The sequence below is a fragment of the Mirounga angustirostris genome, unplaced genomic scaffold (genome assembly GCF_029215605.1).
Source record: "Mirounga angustirostris isolate CCGP_5_RB_7025 unplaced genomic scaffold, mMirAng1.0.hap1 SCAF_4, whole genome shotgun sequence".
NCBI lineage: Eukaryota > Metazoa > Chordata > Mammalia > Carnivora > Phocidae > Mirounga > Mirounga angustirostris.
Window position 1 is genome coordinate 94538655 of NW_026991712.1, and position 16254 is coordinate 94554908.

At 42.7% G+C, this 16254-nt stretch overlaps 1 protein-coding gene across 5 annotated transcripts in view; it reads left to right on the forward strand.

The window, feature by feature from the left end:
* The first annotated feature begins 1415 nt into the window (after positions 1–1415).
* The window catches only part of AMPD1 (adenosine monophosphate deaminase 1), a 26693-nt gene continuing 11854 nt past the window's right edge, over positions 1416–16254 (forward strand). For 2 of the 5 annotated variants that reach the window (XM_054512667.1, XM_054512668.1), the window contains exons 1-5: positions 5522–5642; positions 6624–6804; positions 7843–8005; positions 10935–11100; positions 14705–14921. In XM_054512667.1, coding sequence (XP_054368642.1) covers positions 5537–5642; positions 6624–6804; positions 7843–8005; positions 10935–11100; positions 14705–14921 — 833 coding nt within the window. In that variant the 5' untranslated portion in view covers positions 5522–5536. Of the gene's footprint in view, positions 1529–2999; positions 3012–5521; positions 5643–6623; positions 6805–7842; positions 8006–10934; positions 11101–14704; positions 14922–16254 lie in introns of those variants that run through there. The other 3 variants (XM_045896891.3, XM_045896892.2, XM_064588592.1) reach the window with 3 other exon arrangements.

The window sequence follows — 16254 nt, forward strand, 5'->3', positions numbered from 1 at the left end:
GTGATGACCATAGGCTGAGCAGGAAAATATTCAGTTTTGCCAACAAAGGGGCTTGTCCACTTTGGAAATAGTAGTCAAAAGATCATTCAGTCTTCATCCATTCAGTCTATTCCAAATCTGAAGTTCCAACCTCTGCTACTGTCTTTTTTCTTTTTTTAAAGATTTTATTGATTTATTTGTCGGAGAGAGAGAGAGAGGCAGCACAAACAGGGGGAGTGGGAGAGGGAGAAGCAGGCTCCCCGCTGAGTAGGGAGCCCGATGCGGGACTCGATCCCAGGACCCTGGGATCATGACCTGAGCCGAAGGCAGATGCTTAACAACTGAGCCATCCAAACATCCCTCTGCTACTGTCTTTAATAAAAACTGTTACAGGGGCGCCTAGGTGGTGCAGTCGGTTGAGGATCGAACTCTTGGTTTCGGCTTGGGTTGTGAGATGGAGCCCCTCATCTCCACGCTCAGCGGGAAGTCGGCTTGGGTTTCTCTCTCCCTCTGCTCCTCTCCCCCCCTCAAATAAATAAATAAATCTTTTTTTTTAAATTAGAAGATAAAAACTGTTACAATCGATACATTCTGCTGAATCCAGGAAAATGTTTCTTTGCCTAGAAGTGATTAGCACATAATTAGCCATAGCAAAGACTCTATGTTATTATGGAAAGATCATGATATTTTGGTCCAGAGAGCCACAGGTTTGCCATTTGTGAGCAGAATGGCTCAGCAGAATGGTTTTCTCATTTGGGAAGCAGGGATAAAGTACTTCTAAGATTGTAATTAGGATCAAATAGATAACGTCTGGAAAATGCTCTATGTACTATAAAATGTTATGTAAAAGAAAGATATTATTCCTTTTGTAACAATTTGCAGAGTAAGGTAACTGAGCACTCCAGATGGCAGTTGACTTTTTTCTAAGATTTGAAGTAAGTTCAGTACCGAACTGATTAAATTCTGTCGGGTGAATTTCTGTTAAATCAAGGGTATTTCTAATGAAAGTGTGTGCATGCATACACGTGTGTGTGTGTGTGTGTGTGTGTGTGTGTTAAGAACTCGACGAATACACCAGCCTATTCATTAACTTCAGAAAGCTTTTCTCATGACTGAAATCCTGAGAATGTGGGCATCCATAGCCTGGAAGAGTCCCCTGTATTTCACCGGGGTGAAAAATAATCACCAGTGGTCAGGTCATGCAAGAAAGCTACACTTGAGGAGAATCCAATCCGTAGGAAGATTTAGAAGGTAATGAAGTGCAGTTCCTGAACTAGCACATATGGTCTCTGAAATCCCTGAGTAAAGACCAGAGGCTTCACCTGTTTTTCACTGTCAATTGCCTCAAGCTATAAATAGGTCTAAACCTCATCTCTCTCTTTTTAGCAGAGAAGGGTCGGATTACTGGTGCAAAGCAAAATCATAAAATGAGTGTCAGGGTATTTTATACTGTCAGGCAGTCATCCCCACAGCCTCCTCTCTCCTCCTTTCTACTGTGCTATCCTAGAATCCAGGACCCCGGCAACAATGCCTCTGTTGAAACTTGCAGGTAGGTGTGCAAAAGTGTTTGGAGAGCTCGATTCTTTTAAATGCAACCATTCCTTTAAGTATCGTGTCAGCTTTGATGATCCTTTCTTTAGGGTCAGAGTAGCTTTGATAATACTTTTTAGGAAGAAGCAAGGCATGATTTTCAAGGATTTTTTTCTTTTTAGCTTTGGAAGGGAGGTAATTTCCTAAAACTGTATTATGTGGTAGCATCTTGGATGATCCCAGTTTGAAAACTGTAGAAGATATTTAAAATCTACTCTGCTCAGTTAAACAAAGCTGGTGCCGTCACCTTTCTGAGAGGGGTCCCCTATAATGTCTCTAGCTAGAGGATTAGTTGACAACCATGAGCCTAGTGGAAATATTAACCCAATCAAAATCCAGGTTTGTACACATAGTAATTTTTAGAATAATAATGTCTTTTTCATTACAAAAGAAACACATGTCTCCTATGAAATAAGAAAGAGAAATTACACTGAAAATAAAAGTAATAACACTCATGTAGAGAAGGCAGAACATTTAGGAAAGTAGTAGTAAGAAAAAAGCAATCACCATCCCATCATCCAAAGATACCACTTTTCACATGTCAATTTATTTTCTATGCAAATTTAAATAATTTTTAAAAGCATTGTTATGATTATTTCATACATGTCACTTTATACCCTGCCCTTTTTTGGCTTAACACTGTGACTTAATCATTTACCATAGTTTTTTAAACTCTCCCTAAACATCATTTTGAATGACTGTGTAATATTTTAATTTTCTTAACTAATCCCTTAGGTTCTTTACAATTTGGGTAAGTATAATTATGCTCTGAGAACAATATTTGCCCCTAAAGCTTTTTCCATTTTTTTTTTTTTTTTTTTTTTTTTTAAAGATTTTATTTATTTATTTGACAGAGAGAGACACAGTGAGAGAGGGAACACAAGCAGGGGGAGTGGGAGAGGGAGAAGCAGGCTCTCTGCTGAGCAGGGAGCCCGATGCGGGGCTCGATCCCAGGACCCTGGGACCATGACCTGAGCCGAAGGCAGACGCTTAACGACTGAGCCACCCAGGCGCCCCAGCTTTTTCCATTTTTAAGGATGAAAATCAGTCATGGCTGTTTGGTAGATGTTTCTAAATTGTTTACCAGATGTGCTTTTTTTGTAAGCATTGTAAGAGAGTTTCCATTTCTCCAGATCAGATTTCTTTAAAATTATATTTTATAAAGTGTACCTCTTTAAAATTATAAACATAAATTTAAAGAGCCATATTAGAAAGGAAAAGAAAAGAAAGGGATGTGTACTGGCCATATTCCTAGGGGTTTCTGATGGCAGCAAATTGTAGGTAAATGGAAGAATAACTATAATATCACATTCCACCACACCCCTTTCTTGTACAGTCTACACCTTTCTATTCCAAAGCACCGATTAACAGCCCCTATGATTTCTGAAAGTTGTTTATATATTTTATCTTGGTTTTTTTACTTCATACAGCTAAAGAAAAACGTGAGTATTTTGGACTATTTTTCCTGCTATTTGCCAAATGGTCAATTAAAAAATTATACTATTCATTAATTCAGAAACAAGAGTATTTTTCAGCAGTGTTTATTAAATGATACCATTGAAAGCCAACAGAGATTAACAATGACCAGGGGTGCCTGGGTGGCTCAGTTGGTTAAGCGTCTGCCTTCATTCAGCTCAGGTCATGATCCGGGGACCCTGGGATCGTGCCCCGTGTAGAGCTCCCTCCTCAGTGGGCAGTCGGCTTCTCCCTCTGCCCCTCCCCCTGCTTGTGCTTTCTCTCTGTCAAATAAATAAATAAAATATTTTTTAAAAAGATTAATAATGACCATAGATATTCCATAGCATTGCAAATGAACTCATGGATTTTCTGGACTCCAAAAAACCCCCATTTTTTAAAGAGAATTTCATGGGGCGTTCATTTGATGTTTTAAAATAAACTGATGTTCTTCTTTAGATATAGGTTAGCCAAGGAGGTCTATTGAGTCTTGCCTTAGGAAATCCTCAGCTCCAAAATGAAACATTTCATGGTATATTTTTGTGACCAGATAAAATAAAAATCTCACTTTAGATAAAACTTAACTCTATGTTCCCCTCCATCTCAAATGAGACTTGTCCTTTAGTTGACGGATAGTAGGTCTGCCTTGGAGTTCCTCTATGAGATGAGATACGGCGGACGAAACACCTACAACCTGTCTTTCTTACACACCCCGAAAGCACTGCTGAGAAATAAGCATGCTTTTCTGGATCTGTTGAGTGAAGAGGCAAGCATGATATTCCTTTTCTCAAGAATCTTGCACTTCCCATGTTAATAATAATAATTCCCAACTTCTTTATAGTACTGTGTAGTTTTTAAAGTATTTCTTGTTTAATCTTTATAACAGTTCTCTGAAGTTGACATTATTATTAGCACTCCCCTGTTATGATGATGAACACTGAGACTCCCTGTGATTATGTGGTTTGCCCAAGGCCATCCAGCTTCCACAGACACTTTTTCTCACTCCACTCCTAGTTCAGTGTTCTGGCTTCATCATTCTACTACTTGTTTCTATTCTCTTGTTGATTCTATATGTAAATGCAGATGTCCTATCCTCAAGATATTTCCACTCAGATGCTCCATTATTGCAAATGTAATATGCTCAAAAAAGAACTCAACAATTATCTATACAGATCCAAGGGAGTCATCTGTCCTTTATTCCATAAATTCAGACTGTCACCATATCTTATCTCATCATCTTTTGAAATACCAGTTTCACTCTTCCCTTCCCACAATCATCACCACTCCCTGAAATATTTTTGAAAGGCAGAGTTCTTGAATTAGGAGTCAAGTTTCAGCTGTGGTTGCATGAAGTCAAAACAACTTGTTGATTCAGTGGAAGGAAACATCAACCATATAATTTGGGGGCATCATGTAAACCACTTCTTGACAGTAGAGTTTCTACTTTTCAACTGTCTATAGTGGCTTATGGAGATGCAACCTTAGTAAAAACAATAACGTTTAAAAATATGAAACAAATGGATATGTGCGGTCCTAGATAATGACTGCTTATTCCGGAAGAGCCGGATCTTGAGCAAGTAGGATTTGGTTTCTGGGCATCCATTTCCCTGCTGTCCTTCCTGAAGCCTCCAGCAGCATTGCCACAGACCCACCATGACAAGCCAGTTACATCCTCATCCTCATCCTCATCCTCCTCCTCATCCTCCTCCTCCTCATCATAACCAGCTAGCCTATTTTTATTTGCCTTTCATGGTGCATGAAGCCTCTTCTAACTTCTGCTTGCCATTCATCCTTGAGGCGCATGTGCTTGCTTGTGATTCTCATGGAGGAATGATACTAATTTCTGGGGATCATTTGGTAGTGGGGTGGGGAGGTATTCTCAGACTATCAAATGTATCTACTTCGAGTTCCATTTGGTCCTTTGTGGATTGTGGTACTTCTCAAAGAACTACTCCAGAGCATCCAAAGACGGTTTTCAGTTTCAGGCAGTGCTTGAGTTTAACGAAGCAAATAGATGCATGAAGTTTGGCCAGTAGAGTAGATTTCTGTTGTTCTCCTGTGATAAGCCAGATGTTGAAAGCAGGATGACCTGACAGTGTTGGCAAAGTTATGAATCAATTGCTATCATTTCCAATGTATGCTTCAGCCTAAACTAAGTCATATCATTTATCATTTCCTTAATAGCCCAGAATTAACCCCAAATACCACATAGCTGTCTAACCAATGCTGCCAAGTTACATCATTCAGTCTGAGCTGGTGCTTTATACTCTGTAAAGCATTTCCACATATATTACCATGACAGCCTATGAGTGAGGTTTTGTAGGTATTAGTCTTACCACTTTACAGATAAGGAAACTAAGACAGAGGAAGGTGAAGGTGTCGGTAAGTGCAGAACAGGGACTTGAGCACATTACACTTCCTTAGGTTAAATCTGAAAATGTGGCATTTTGAAGACCTGTATAGATACTGATGGGGCAGTATGCAAGCAGTTTGCTTTGTCATCATATGAAGAATGTTCCATCTTCTCCTGTTGCTTCAAAGAGCTAGCTGTTTGCCAGTCTCATTATTTGCTACCTGCTCTTTTCTGGAAATACCAAGAGATTTTAGAAGTATAAGAGGTAATGATGAAACAACTGGGTATGTGGAAAATGCAATGGAACTTAACAGAAGAACAGATACTTAATGGCCATCACCACCCTCTATGATGAAATTAGTTCTCTTACATCCAGAGAGTCTTGGGGTTAGTCATTGCCAAGCAAAAACTCACCCCTCCAACCATTCTAAGAATGGGAATATTAAGGGGTGCCTCAGTTGGAAGAGCATGCAACTCGATCTCAGGGTTTTGAGTTTGAGCCCCACATCGAGTGTAGTGATCACTTAAAATAAATAAACTCAAAAAAAAAAAAAAAAGGATGGGCATATTAAAGCATGTAAGAGTAAAATTGGCTTTCTAAGAGTCATTCATTATGGAGGACCACGTGTCCACAAGAATTGGGACTCCCAACACTGGGTAGTAAATTTCAATGGCTCCCTTCCCCCACATACCAGCATATCCTCAAGTTTTCAGGATTTGAAATAATGTGTGAGAGAGACACAGTATCTGCTCTGTGAGGAAGAAAGACCCAAAGGACACATTTATTTCTCAGAACTACCTAGATCCCTGGTTCTCTTTAGGAAGAAAAACTCCAAGGACTGACAATCCTACTCACATCTTCACAAGCATCAGAAAAACTTCACCAATCTAATGAGAAGGACTATGTTGCATGGTTACTATGAAGTCAGATTTAGCCCTGCCAGAAACAGGTGATCTTAGATTAAGTGCTAGTCCTGCAAGAAGCCAATCCCATCTTTAGGACCTCCTGAGATGTGCTGTGAGAATTTGACCTGTGTCTCTGAGAATGGATTTCCAAGCTACCCACCCAGAAACCTCTAAAGAGAGAGCAGGCATTGAGCTCTGACATGTTTATGGGACGCTGGTTAGAGTATAGGGGAGCCATGCCCCCAGGGCAGTCCTTAGCACTGTGCCTTACACATAGCAGGAACTCTCTGTTGACCTCTGACAAAGGGCTTAAATACTAACCCATGAAAACCTCTTTTAGAAATTGATGATGCATTACGTAGCTTTGCTGAAAAAGTGTTTGCCTCTGATGTCAAACATGAGGGAGGCCGTCATGAGATTTCCCCCTTTGATGTGGATGAAATCTGCCCAATTTCTCATCATGAGATGCAAGCACATATATTCCGCCTGGAGGCCACGTCCACCTCTATAAAAGACAGGAGGTAAGCGGTGTAAGGGGAATGTTGGGACACTGGGACACGGGAAGGGGAAATGTCAGGGCAGATAGTTCACTGTGCCAGAGCTAAAATTCTTCCCTCTCCCCAAGATCCCCCACCCCAGCACTGTATAAGCTAGGACAAGATTACCAATGACTCAAAAGAAGAGAACAGTAGACCTCCTGTGCTCATCGCATCTTCCTTCAGTTGAAACCTCCCTATCTACCCAAGCAAGAGGATGAGAGCTCTATGCAAATTGTTCCAAACCACTGTGGGCTGATGGCTGCTGGGTACATACTCAGCTTACACACCATGGGTATAGAAACCAGAACACGAGAGCCTTATCTTCAGAGTTTGGTTCTAGCCAACTTTAGCACTGTGCTATCTGATACGAATATTGCCCTCTGGTCAATCTGACCTTCTCCGGGCCTCAGGGATACAACCCTCCATTTCTGCCTTTCCGCCCTGGTCCTCCTTTTCATTTTATGTCTTTAAGGAAAGAACAACAATCCACCTTCTTGGGCATGCCCCGTAGGACCTAACGTAAGTCTTGCGTCAAAGTAGAAACTCAATAAATACTCCTTGATTTGAGGAAGTAATATTGATTAAGCAACTTATAAGTTCCATACACTAAATCTCACCGAATTCTTATAAGGTGGGCATTATTATACTACTTTTTCATATGGGGCAACACAAGCTCAAGAGTTTAAGAACAAGCACAAAAAGACACAGGTAGTAACTGACATAGTCTGTGCTTACTGTGGTACCCAGACTGCCCATCTGCCTGTGAAGAACAAGGTCATGCTGAAAGCCTTCTAGCATGTTCCCGAAGGCCCACTGTTCCAAGGGCTACCAGGAAGAAGGGAATACAGTCATGTGATACCTCTTCCCATATGGTTGGATCCTGTTTCTGACACCCGCTGTCATTTTAATGTTCACCTTTTGTCCTCAAAATGAAATTGGACAGTGAAACCTCAATCTATCACAATGAGACTCCCAGTGAAGCCAAAGTTAAATCCTTTTATTTTTGCATTTCAAACCCAGAAAAAAACGTTCCCATGGACAGAAGACCATTAACTTGTCCATTCCCCAAAGTGAAACATCTTCCACCAAACTGTCCCACATCAACGAATACATTTCATCTCCAACCTACCAGACCGTGCCTGACTTCCAAAGAGTGCAGATCACTGGAGATTATGCCTCGGGGGTGAGTCGCTCCTTGCCCCTCAGATGCAGCTGCTGGGAAGACACAGCTTGATTGTTTCAGCTTCCTTGCTTCGTCCCCTTCCTACTGAGGAAGGTGTTAGCTAAGCCATCCTTTGTTATACTTCCTTATTGCCTCTCAATACCAATATGCTAGACCTTCTATTTCTGTTTTGCTCTATCATCCCACATAATTTATCCTCCTTGTATCTCATTTGCTTGCACATGGAGAATATGTGGTAGAATGCAGTGTGTGTTACAGAATACACTAGACAAATTTGGGCACAGGAGACAATGAGAACAGCTGGTGGGCTAGTCTCACTGAGGCTATCACAAAGTCGGACAGGGAGCCTCGGGAGACACGGGGGGCTCTTGGGAAAAGATGGGTCCAGGGCAGCCCTAGACTAGAGAGAAGGGCTGCGGGTAGCATAAACGAATCAAAGAAAACAGATGGGAAGAAAGAGAGAGAGAGGGCGCCTGGGTGGCTCAGTCGGTTAAGCGACTGCCTTCGGCTCAGGTCATGATCCTGGAGTCCCGGGATCGAGTCCCACATCGGGCTCCCTGCTCGGCAGGGAGTCTGCTTCTCCCTCCGACCCTCCCCCTTCTCATGCTCTCTCTCTCTCTCTCTCATTCTCTCTCTCAAATAAATAAATAAAATCTTTAAAAATAAATAAATAAATAAATAAATAAATAAATAATAAATAAGAAAGAGAGAGAGATGAGAAGAGTGGAGAGCCCAGAGAAAAGAAGGAAGATGAGAGGCTAGAAAATTCTAATGGGGCTATTGTTTTTGTTTGACCAACGGTCATCTCCGATTTCATTACAGATGCTTACACAGTAGGTTATTGCCTGGAATAGACTCTAGTTATGCCACAGGGATAGTAAACTCATGTCACAAACAACTTGACCTGCCTGTCCTATCCAAAACAGTTGGGCAACTAATAAATCTCTGCCACGTGGACTTGCAGAATCAGCATCATATTGGTGAAACTGATGGTTAGCTATCAGTCTATGCTCCAAATATAGTTTTAATGACCCATCCTAAGCCCCCTTCTCATGTAACTGACCCCCTTAGGGTCAGTTCCAAGATACTTAAAAGTGACAGAGCAAGGAAACAAACACGATTCTGGTTTGTTCACTTTCTGTACAATAACATGGGTCCTCTGCAAATGGCAGGCGTTTTAGATAGTAAATAACTGAAAGGAGATGTTTAATAGAGAGAGGGAAAACAAAGATTGGAGACCTCTGGAGTTAAAAAAAAAAAAAAAGCCATAAAAATTAGGAGACAAACTTGATACCTCTGTACTTGGTAGGAATAAAAATAAAAAGAAGGAAGATGGGAGGGAGGACAAGGTTCACAGAAGTCAGGGAGTAGCTGCTTCTCCTCTGAAGGCTGGAGGGCACCTGAAACCATGGCCTGGAGTCTTTGAAGAACCAGTGTGTTGCAGTACCTGTTGGCTGGATGTGGCTGAGCTGATGAGCAACACCCCACCGGGTTGTAGTCTATGCCCCATCGGTCTTCACCCTTGTAATTGAACAGAGAGGTAGGGAGATCAGGACTAAGTTTCCAAGGCCATTAATCCCTGATAATCAAATGATTTCATTTAATCAGGTCTTACTGAGCACCTACTCTGTGTGAGGCATTGTGTGCTAAGTGCTGAAGACACCAAGGTGAATATCTTCTCCAGCTCTTATCCTAGCGAAGATAGACTGGTGGCCCATTATGTGGCAAAGGAACAAGCATACCACATTAGAAGCAGACCCCTAGCTCTAGCACCTGAGCCAGACTTTCTTAGCTAAGGTCAGCAAGCCTTTAAAAAGAGTTCAACTGATTGGGATCAATATCTGGACCTCAAACACTGGGAACACTTATATTGGTCCCAGAAAGTCTGTGGGCTCTGATGATGAGCATTCAATGATTTCAAGTTATGACTCCTTGGGCATGCCAGGCTCAGCCAGGAGTCGGGGATGGCACATGGGAGAGGCCAGTTTAGGAAATTTCCGGCAGTTTTAAGAAAATGTTACTCTAGAATCTTGCTATTTTTAGCCATGGGTAAAATTCTCTTTAAAACCATCCAAAAGATGGGGCGCCTGGGTGGCTCAGTTGGTTAAGTGACTGCCTTCGGCTCAGGTCATGATCCTGGAGTCCCGGGATCGAGTCCCACATCGGGCTCCCTGCTTAGCAGGGAGTCTGCTTCTCCCTCTGACCCTCCTCCCTCTCATGCTCTCTGTCTCTCATTCTCTCTCTCTCAAATAAATAAAATCTTTAAAAAAATAAAATAAAATAAAATAAAATAAAACCATCCAAAAGAGTGGAGTGCCTGGGTGTTGAAGTTGGTTAAGCATTCAGATAAATCTTCAAAAAAAGTTTAAAACCATCCAAAAGAATGGGTGATGTCCTGATGCATCTATAGCTATAGAAGGCAGTGCGTGCATGACAGGGTTGGAAGGACGTGTGACACTTTATTCATCCCCAAATATTTCCTTCACTGACCAAAAAGTAGTGTGAATTCTCAAATTAGAGTGATGTCATCTTTCAGTTGAGATACTGTCTTTAGAAGCCCATACATAAAAACTCCGTATGTTACCTGGAAGGAAGAAAGTATTCTCCATGTTAGAATGGGATCTTTTAATCACATTTGCTAGAAAATCACTGCTTTCTGGCAAAACCCCCAAACAAGCACCAGACTATATAAGCAAAGTCTTGCAGAGCAGGTGAGTTTTAGTAGAAACAGAAGAGTTGGAAAAACTTCAGGACCTGCTCCTGGAGGAAGACCCAGGGCCCAAGTCAAGTAGGAAGCAGCCATGTGGGCAGGCAAGGTTCAGCATGGGCAGCAACAACCAGGAGAGTGAGCTCGTACCAAAAACAAACTTAACCCGCTTCTTGGATTTTCACAGGAGCGACTCCTGATACTCTGACATTTTCTTGGCAGGTTACAGTTGAAGATTTCGAAATGGTTTGCAAAGGTCTATACAGGGCATTGTGTATACGGGAGAGGTATATGCAGAAGTCATTTCAGAGGTTCCCTAAAACCCCTTCCAAGTACTTGCGGCACATGGAGGGTGAGGCTTGGGTAGCAAATGAGAGCTTCTACCCAGGTAAGTAATTATCTTATGCAGTGTATGAAATAGATCTTTAGGTTTAACTACTAAATATCAAATATGCCCCTAGATTACAGTAGTCCCCCCCGACCCAATCCATGGTTTCCATGGTTTGGCTTTCTGCGGTTTCAGTTACCCGAGGCCAGCTGAGGTCCATAAGCAGATGATCCTCCTGATTTATTGTCACGTCTGTAGTGGCCTTATGCTACGTCACAATGTCTACATCAAGCACCTCACCTCATCTCACGTAGGCATTTTATCATCTCGCATGATTATCCCAAGAAGAGTGAGTATAGGGCAATAAGATATTTTGAGAGGGGCACCTGAGGGCTCAGTTGGTTAAGAATCCAACTCTTGATTTCAGCTCAGGTCATGATCTCAGGGTCATGAGATTGAGCCGCGTGTTAGGCTTTGTGCTCAGCGGGGAGTCTGCTTGAGATTCTCTCTCTCCTTCTCCCTCTGCCCCTCCCCCCGTTCATGCTCATTCTCTCTCTCTCTCTCAAAATAAACAAATAAAATCTTAAAAAAAAGAGACCACATTCACCTAACTTTTATTACAGTAAGTTGTTATAAAAGTTCTATTTTATTATTAGTTGTTGTTGTTAATCTCTTACTGTGCCTAATTTATACAAAAACAAGTAAGTTGATAGAGCAGTAGCCCATTAATAGGTATGTAGGAAAAGACATAGTATATACAGGGTTCAGTACCATCCACAGTCTCAGGCTTCCACTGGGCGTCTGGGAACATATCCCCTATGGATAAGGAGGGACTACTGTAGAAGTAACCCAGTCTAAAAATATCATACTCATCTTTGACTCCATTGTCTCACTTGCCCTTAGGGCAGTGAGACTATTCTGCATGATACTATAATGGTGGATATGTGTCAAGCCTAATCATATGATTAATTCTGTACAATATCTCTCAAAATCTCCCCTCTTTGCCATTCCCCAAACCCTAATTTAGGCCTATATTTCTCCTTGGCCAGATTACTGCCATAGTTTCTGACCTACTCTGTTAAATTCTAATCTCACTCCCTTTCGGTTCATATTCACTTCAGTGCCAATTATTAAAACAGATCTGAGCATGTCCTTCTCCTAACAAAACCTTTCACTGCTGCTCATTACCTACAAAGTTAAGTCCAGTCTTTAGCCTGGAATTCAAGGCCTGCCATCAGCTGGCCTCCTAACTGCATTTTATTTATTGATTTTTGGTCTTGCACCCTCATCCTATTTATCTACTCCACCTCTGTTCTGGTGGGAAGTATTTCCTGTCCTCCATTTGGTTCAGCCCTTTCCTGTCCTGTACTGTTGTCATTCTGTGCCCTGTGCCTGAACAGGGGAACAGTTCACTTTTTCTCTGTATGTCCAAATGTCCAGATCCAACCTCATCCTTCAATGTGCAGCCCAGATACTATCAATTCCTGTCTTCCTCTAACCTCTGGATAAATCTAAGCTATATGTTTTGACTTACCATAGTACTTTATTTACGTATCTCACTTTTTTACTTTCTGCCTTATATGAAGTTAAGTACCTATTTTTCAATAATCAGATTTTAATAATTTCACAGATTTCTATTGTATAACTTTATCATAATTTATTTAACCAATTCTTACTTTTAGGCATTTAGATTTCTGACTTTTAAAAATTTATTTCCAATAAGGCTACAATAAATGGCTTTATATAAAAATCTTTGTGTAGTTGCTTTACATCTTTCAGAATATACTTCTAGGATTGAAATTCAAAGGAGGCAAATATTAAAGTGTTTCTGAACTTCAGATTGTGATATCATTAAAGATTTCCAGTTCTGCCACTTCTTCTCTATAATTCCTTTTTTTTTTTTTTAAAGATTTTATTTATTTATTTGAGACAGAATGAGAGAGAGAGAGGGCTCATGAGAGGGGGGAGGGTCAGAGGGAGAAGCAGGCTCCCTGCCGAGCAGGGAGCCCGATGCAGGACTCGATCCCAGGACTCCAGGATCATGACCTGAGCCGAAGGCAGTCGCTTAACCAACTGAGCCACCCAGGCGCCCCCTCTATAATTCCTTTTAATATTAAAATCATACTAAACATGTATCCAGTTTGGTAATGCATCAAATCAGTTTACCTATTTTCTACAATAGCGACATTTAGGATATCTGTTTTGCCTTTGTTTCTTCTAAATTATGCTTTGCCTCTCTAGGATGTTTAAGTATAAAGATTCGAAAATTAAGATTTGACATAGCAACATACTGTTTCACATCTCTCATGTACCTTAGCTCCCAGTTTTGAATAGAAAATGGGTGAGTTTTTCTTTCTATATTATTTTCCCTACTCTGGCCATGAGTCATCACTTACAAACTGAAGACTTCCTGCTGCCTTGGGCACATACTTGTTGAAAGTAAAAGGCTAAGCGCGTTACAGGCCGTGACAGCACGGAATTTGTTCTTCGCTTTCTTAGGTTGCAATTGTTAGCACTGGAAAGAAAGGGACATTTACCCACAAAATCCCTTCTCAATTCCTTTGGCAGACATTGTAAAATGGGAGGTGCTTTAAAAGGTGGGTCATATATTATAACAAGAACTGTAATTCTTATAGTAAGAATTTATTTTATATTTCCATTTATATTAAATCCACTCTAGGTGGAGCACAAAGGCTCTTTAGGGCAGTGAGACTATTCTGCATGATACTATAATGGTGGGTACGTGTCATTATACATTTGTCAAAACCCATAAAATGTACAACCCTGAGAATGAACTCTAAGGTAAACTATGGACTTTGGGTGGTTATGACCTGCCAGTGTATGTTCATCCATTGTAACAAACGTACCACTCTGGTGGAGGGTGTGGATAGTGAATAAGGCAGTGCCTGTGTGGGGGTAGGAGTATATGGGACCTGTGGACTTGGTGCTCAATTTTGCTATGAACCTAAAACTGCTCTAAAATATAAAGTCTATTAAAAAATAACTGCTCTAGGGGCACCTGGGTGGCTCAGTTGGTTGGGCGACTGCCTTCGGCTCGGGTCATGATCCTGGAGTCCCTGGATCGGGTCCCGCTTCGGGCTCCCTGCTTGGCGGGGAGTCTGCTTCTCCCTCTGACCCTCCCCTCTCTCATGTGCTCTCTCTCATTCTCTCTCTCAAATAAATACATAAAATCTTTAAAAAAATAAAAAATAAAAAAAAATAACTGCTCTAAATTAAGACTTACAGAGAAGGTTGGTTTTGTTAAGGAAAAGATCCAAATTCTACTTTTTGACTGTAGTTTGACTTTTATTTCTATGCAATTATCTCATAAGCTAATAAAATGTTCTAAACAGAAAGCCTTTGATAACCTACTGTAGTAGATAAAATTATTTGTGAGTACTACATCAATTACGTGAACAATACTTCTAAAGAGCTTGAAAATCATTCTTACGCTAGAAATGATCTTACAGTTATTTTACACTACTAATTTAGTCCCTTTGGAAAATAATATAAAAATAAACTTTAGCTTAGCCCTGGATAATTATAACCTATGACGTACAGGATTCCAGACGAATGAGATCTTACAGCATTTCATATTTTGGTTATTTTTATGCGGCCATTTATCTTATTTCTTGATCTATTACTCTGTGTTTTATTGAAAAAGTCTTTACCCCTCCTATGAAGAAAGAAGACCCCTTCCGAACTGATGACCTCCCAGAAAACCTCGGTTATCATCTCAAAATGAAGGATGGTATAGTTTACGTCTATCCTGATGAGGCAGCCGCCCGTAAAGATGAGCCCAAGCCACTCCCTTATCTAAATATGGACACCTTCTTAGATGATATGAATTTTTTACTTGCTTTAATTGCCCAAGGACCTGTGTAAGTGTTTAATGATGTCTGACCTATTACTACTCCCACCACTACTTCTGCCGCCACCCCCACTACTACCGCCACCACCACCCCAACTACCACCACCACCCCCACTACTACCACCACCAACCCCACTACTACCCCCACCACCCCCACTACTACCCCCACCCCCACTACTACCACCACCCCCACTACTACCACCACCACCCGCACTACTACCCCCACCCCCACTACTACCACCACCCCCACTACTACCACCACCACCCGCACTACTACCCCCACCCCCACTACTACCACCACCCCCACTACTACCCCCACCCCCACTACTACCCCCACCACCCGCACTACTACCCCCACCCCCACTACTACCACCACCCCCACTACTACCACCACCCCCACTACTACCACCCCCACCCGCACTACTACCACCACCCCCACTACTACCACCACCCCCACTACTATCCCCACCCCCACTACTACCACCACCACCCGCACTACTACCACCACCCCCACTACTACCCCCACCCCCACTACTACCACCACCCCCACTACTACCACCCCCACCCGCACTACTACCACCACCCCCACTACTACCCCCACCCCCACTACTACCACCACCACCCGCACTACTACCACCACCCCCACTACTACCACCACCCCCACTACTACCACCACCACCCCCACTACTACCCCCACCCCCACTACTACCACCACCACCCGCACTACTACCACCACCCCCACTACTACCCCCACCCCCACTACTACCCCCACCCCCACTACTACCACCACCCCCACTACTACCCCCACCACCCCCACTACTACCACCCCCCCACTACTACCCCCACCACCCCCACTACTACCACCACCCCCACTACTACCCCCACCCCCACTACTACCACCACCACCCGCACTACTACCACCACCCCCACTACTACCCCCACCCCCACTACTACCACCACCCCCACCACCCCCACTACTACCACCACCCCCACTACTACCCCCACCACCCCCACTACTACCACCACCCCCACTACTACCCCCACCCCCACTACTACCACCACCACCCGCACTACTACCACCACCCCCACTACTACCCCCACCCCCACTACTACCACCACCCCCACTACTACCCCCACCACCCCCACTACTACCACCACCCCCACTACTACCCCCACCACCCCCACTACTACCACCACCCCCACTACTACCCCCACCCCCACTACTACCACCACCACCCGCACTACTACCACCACCCCCACTACTACCCCCACCCCCACTACTACCACCACCCCCACTACTACCCCCACCACCCCCACTACTACCACCACCCCCACTACTACCC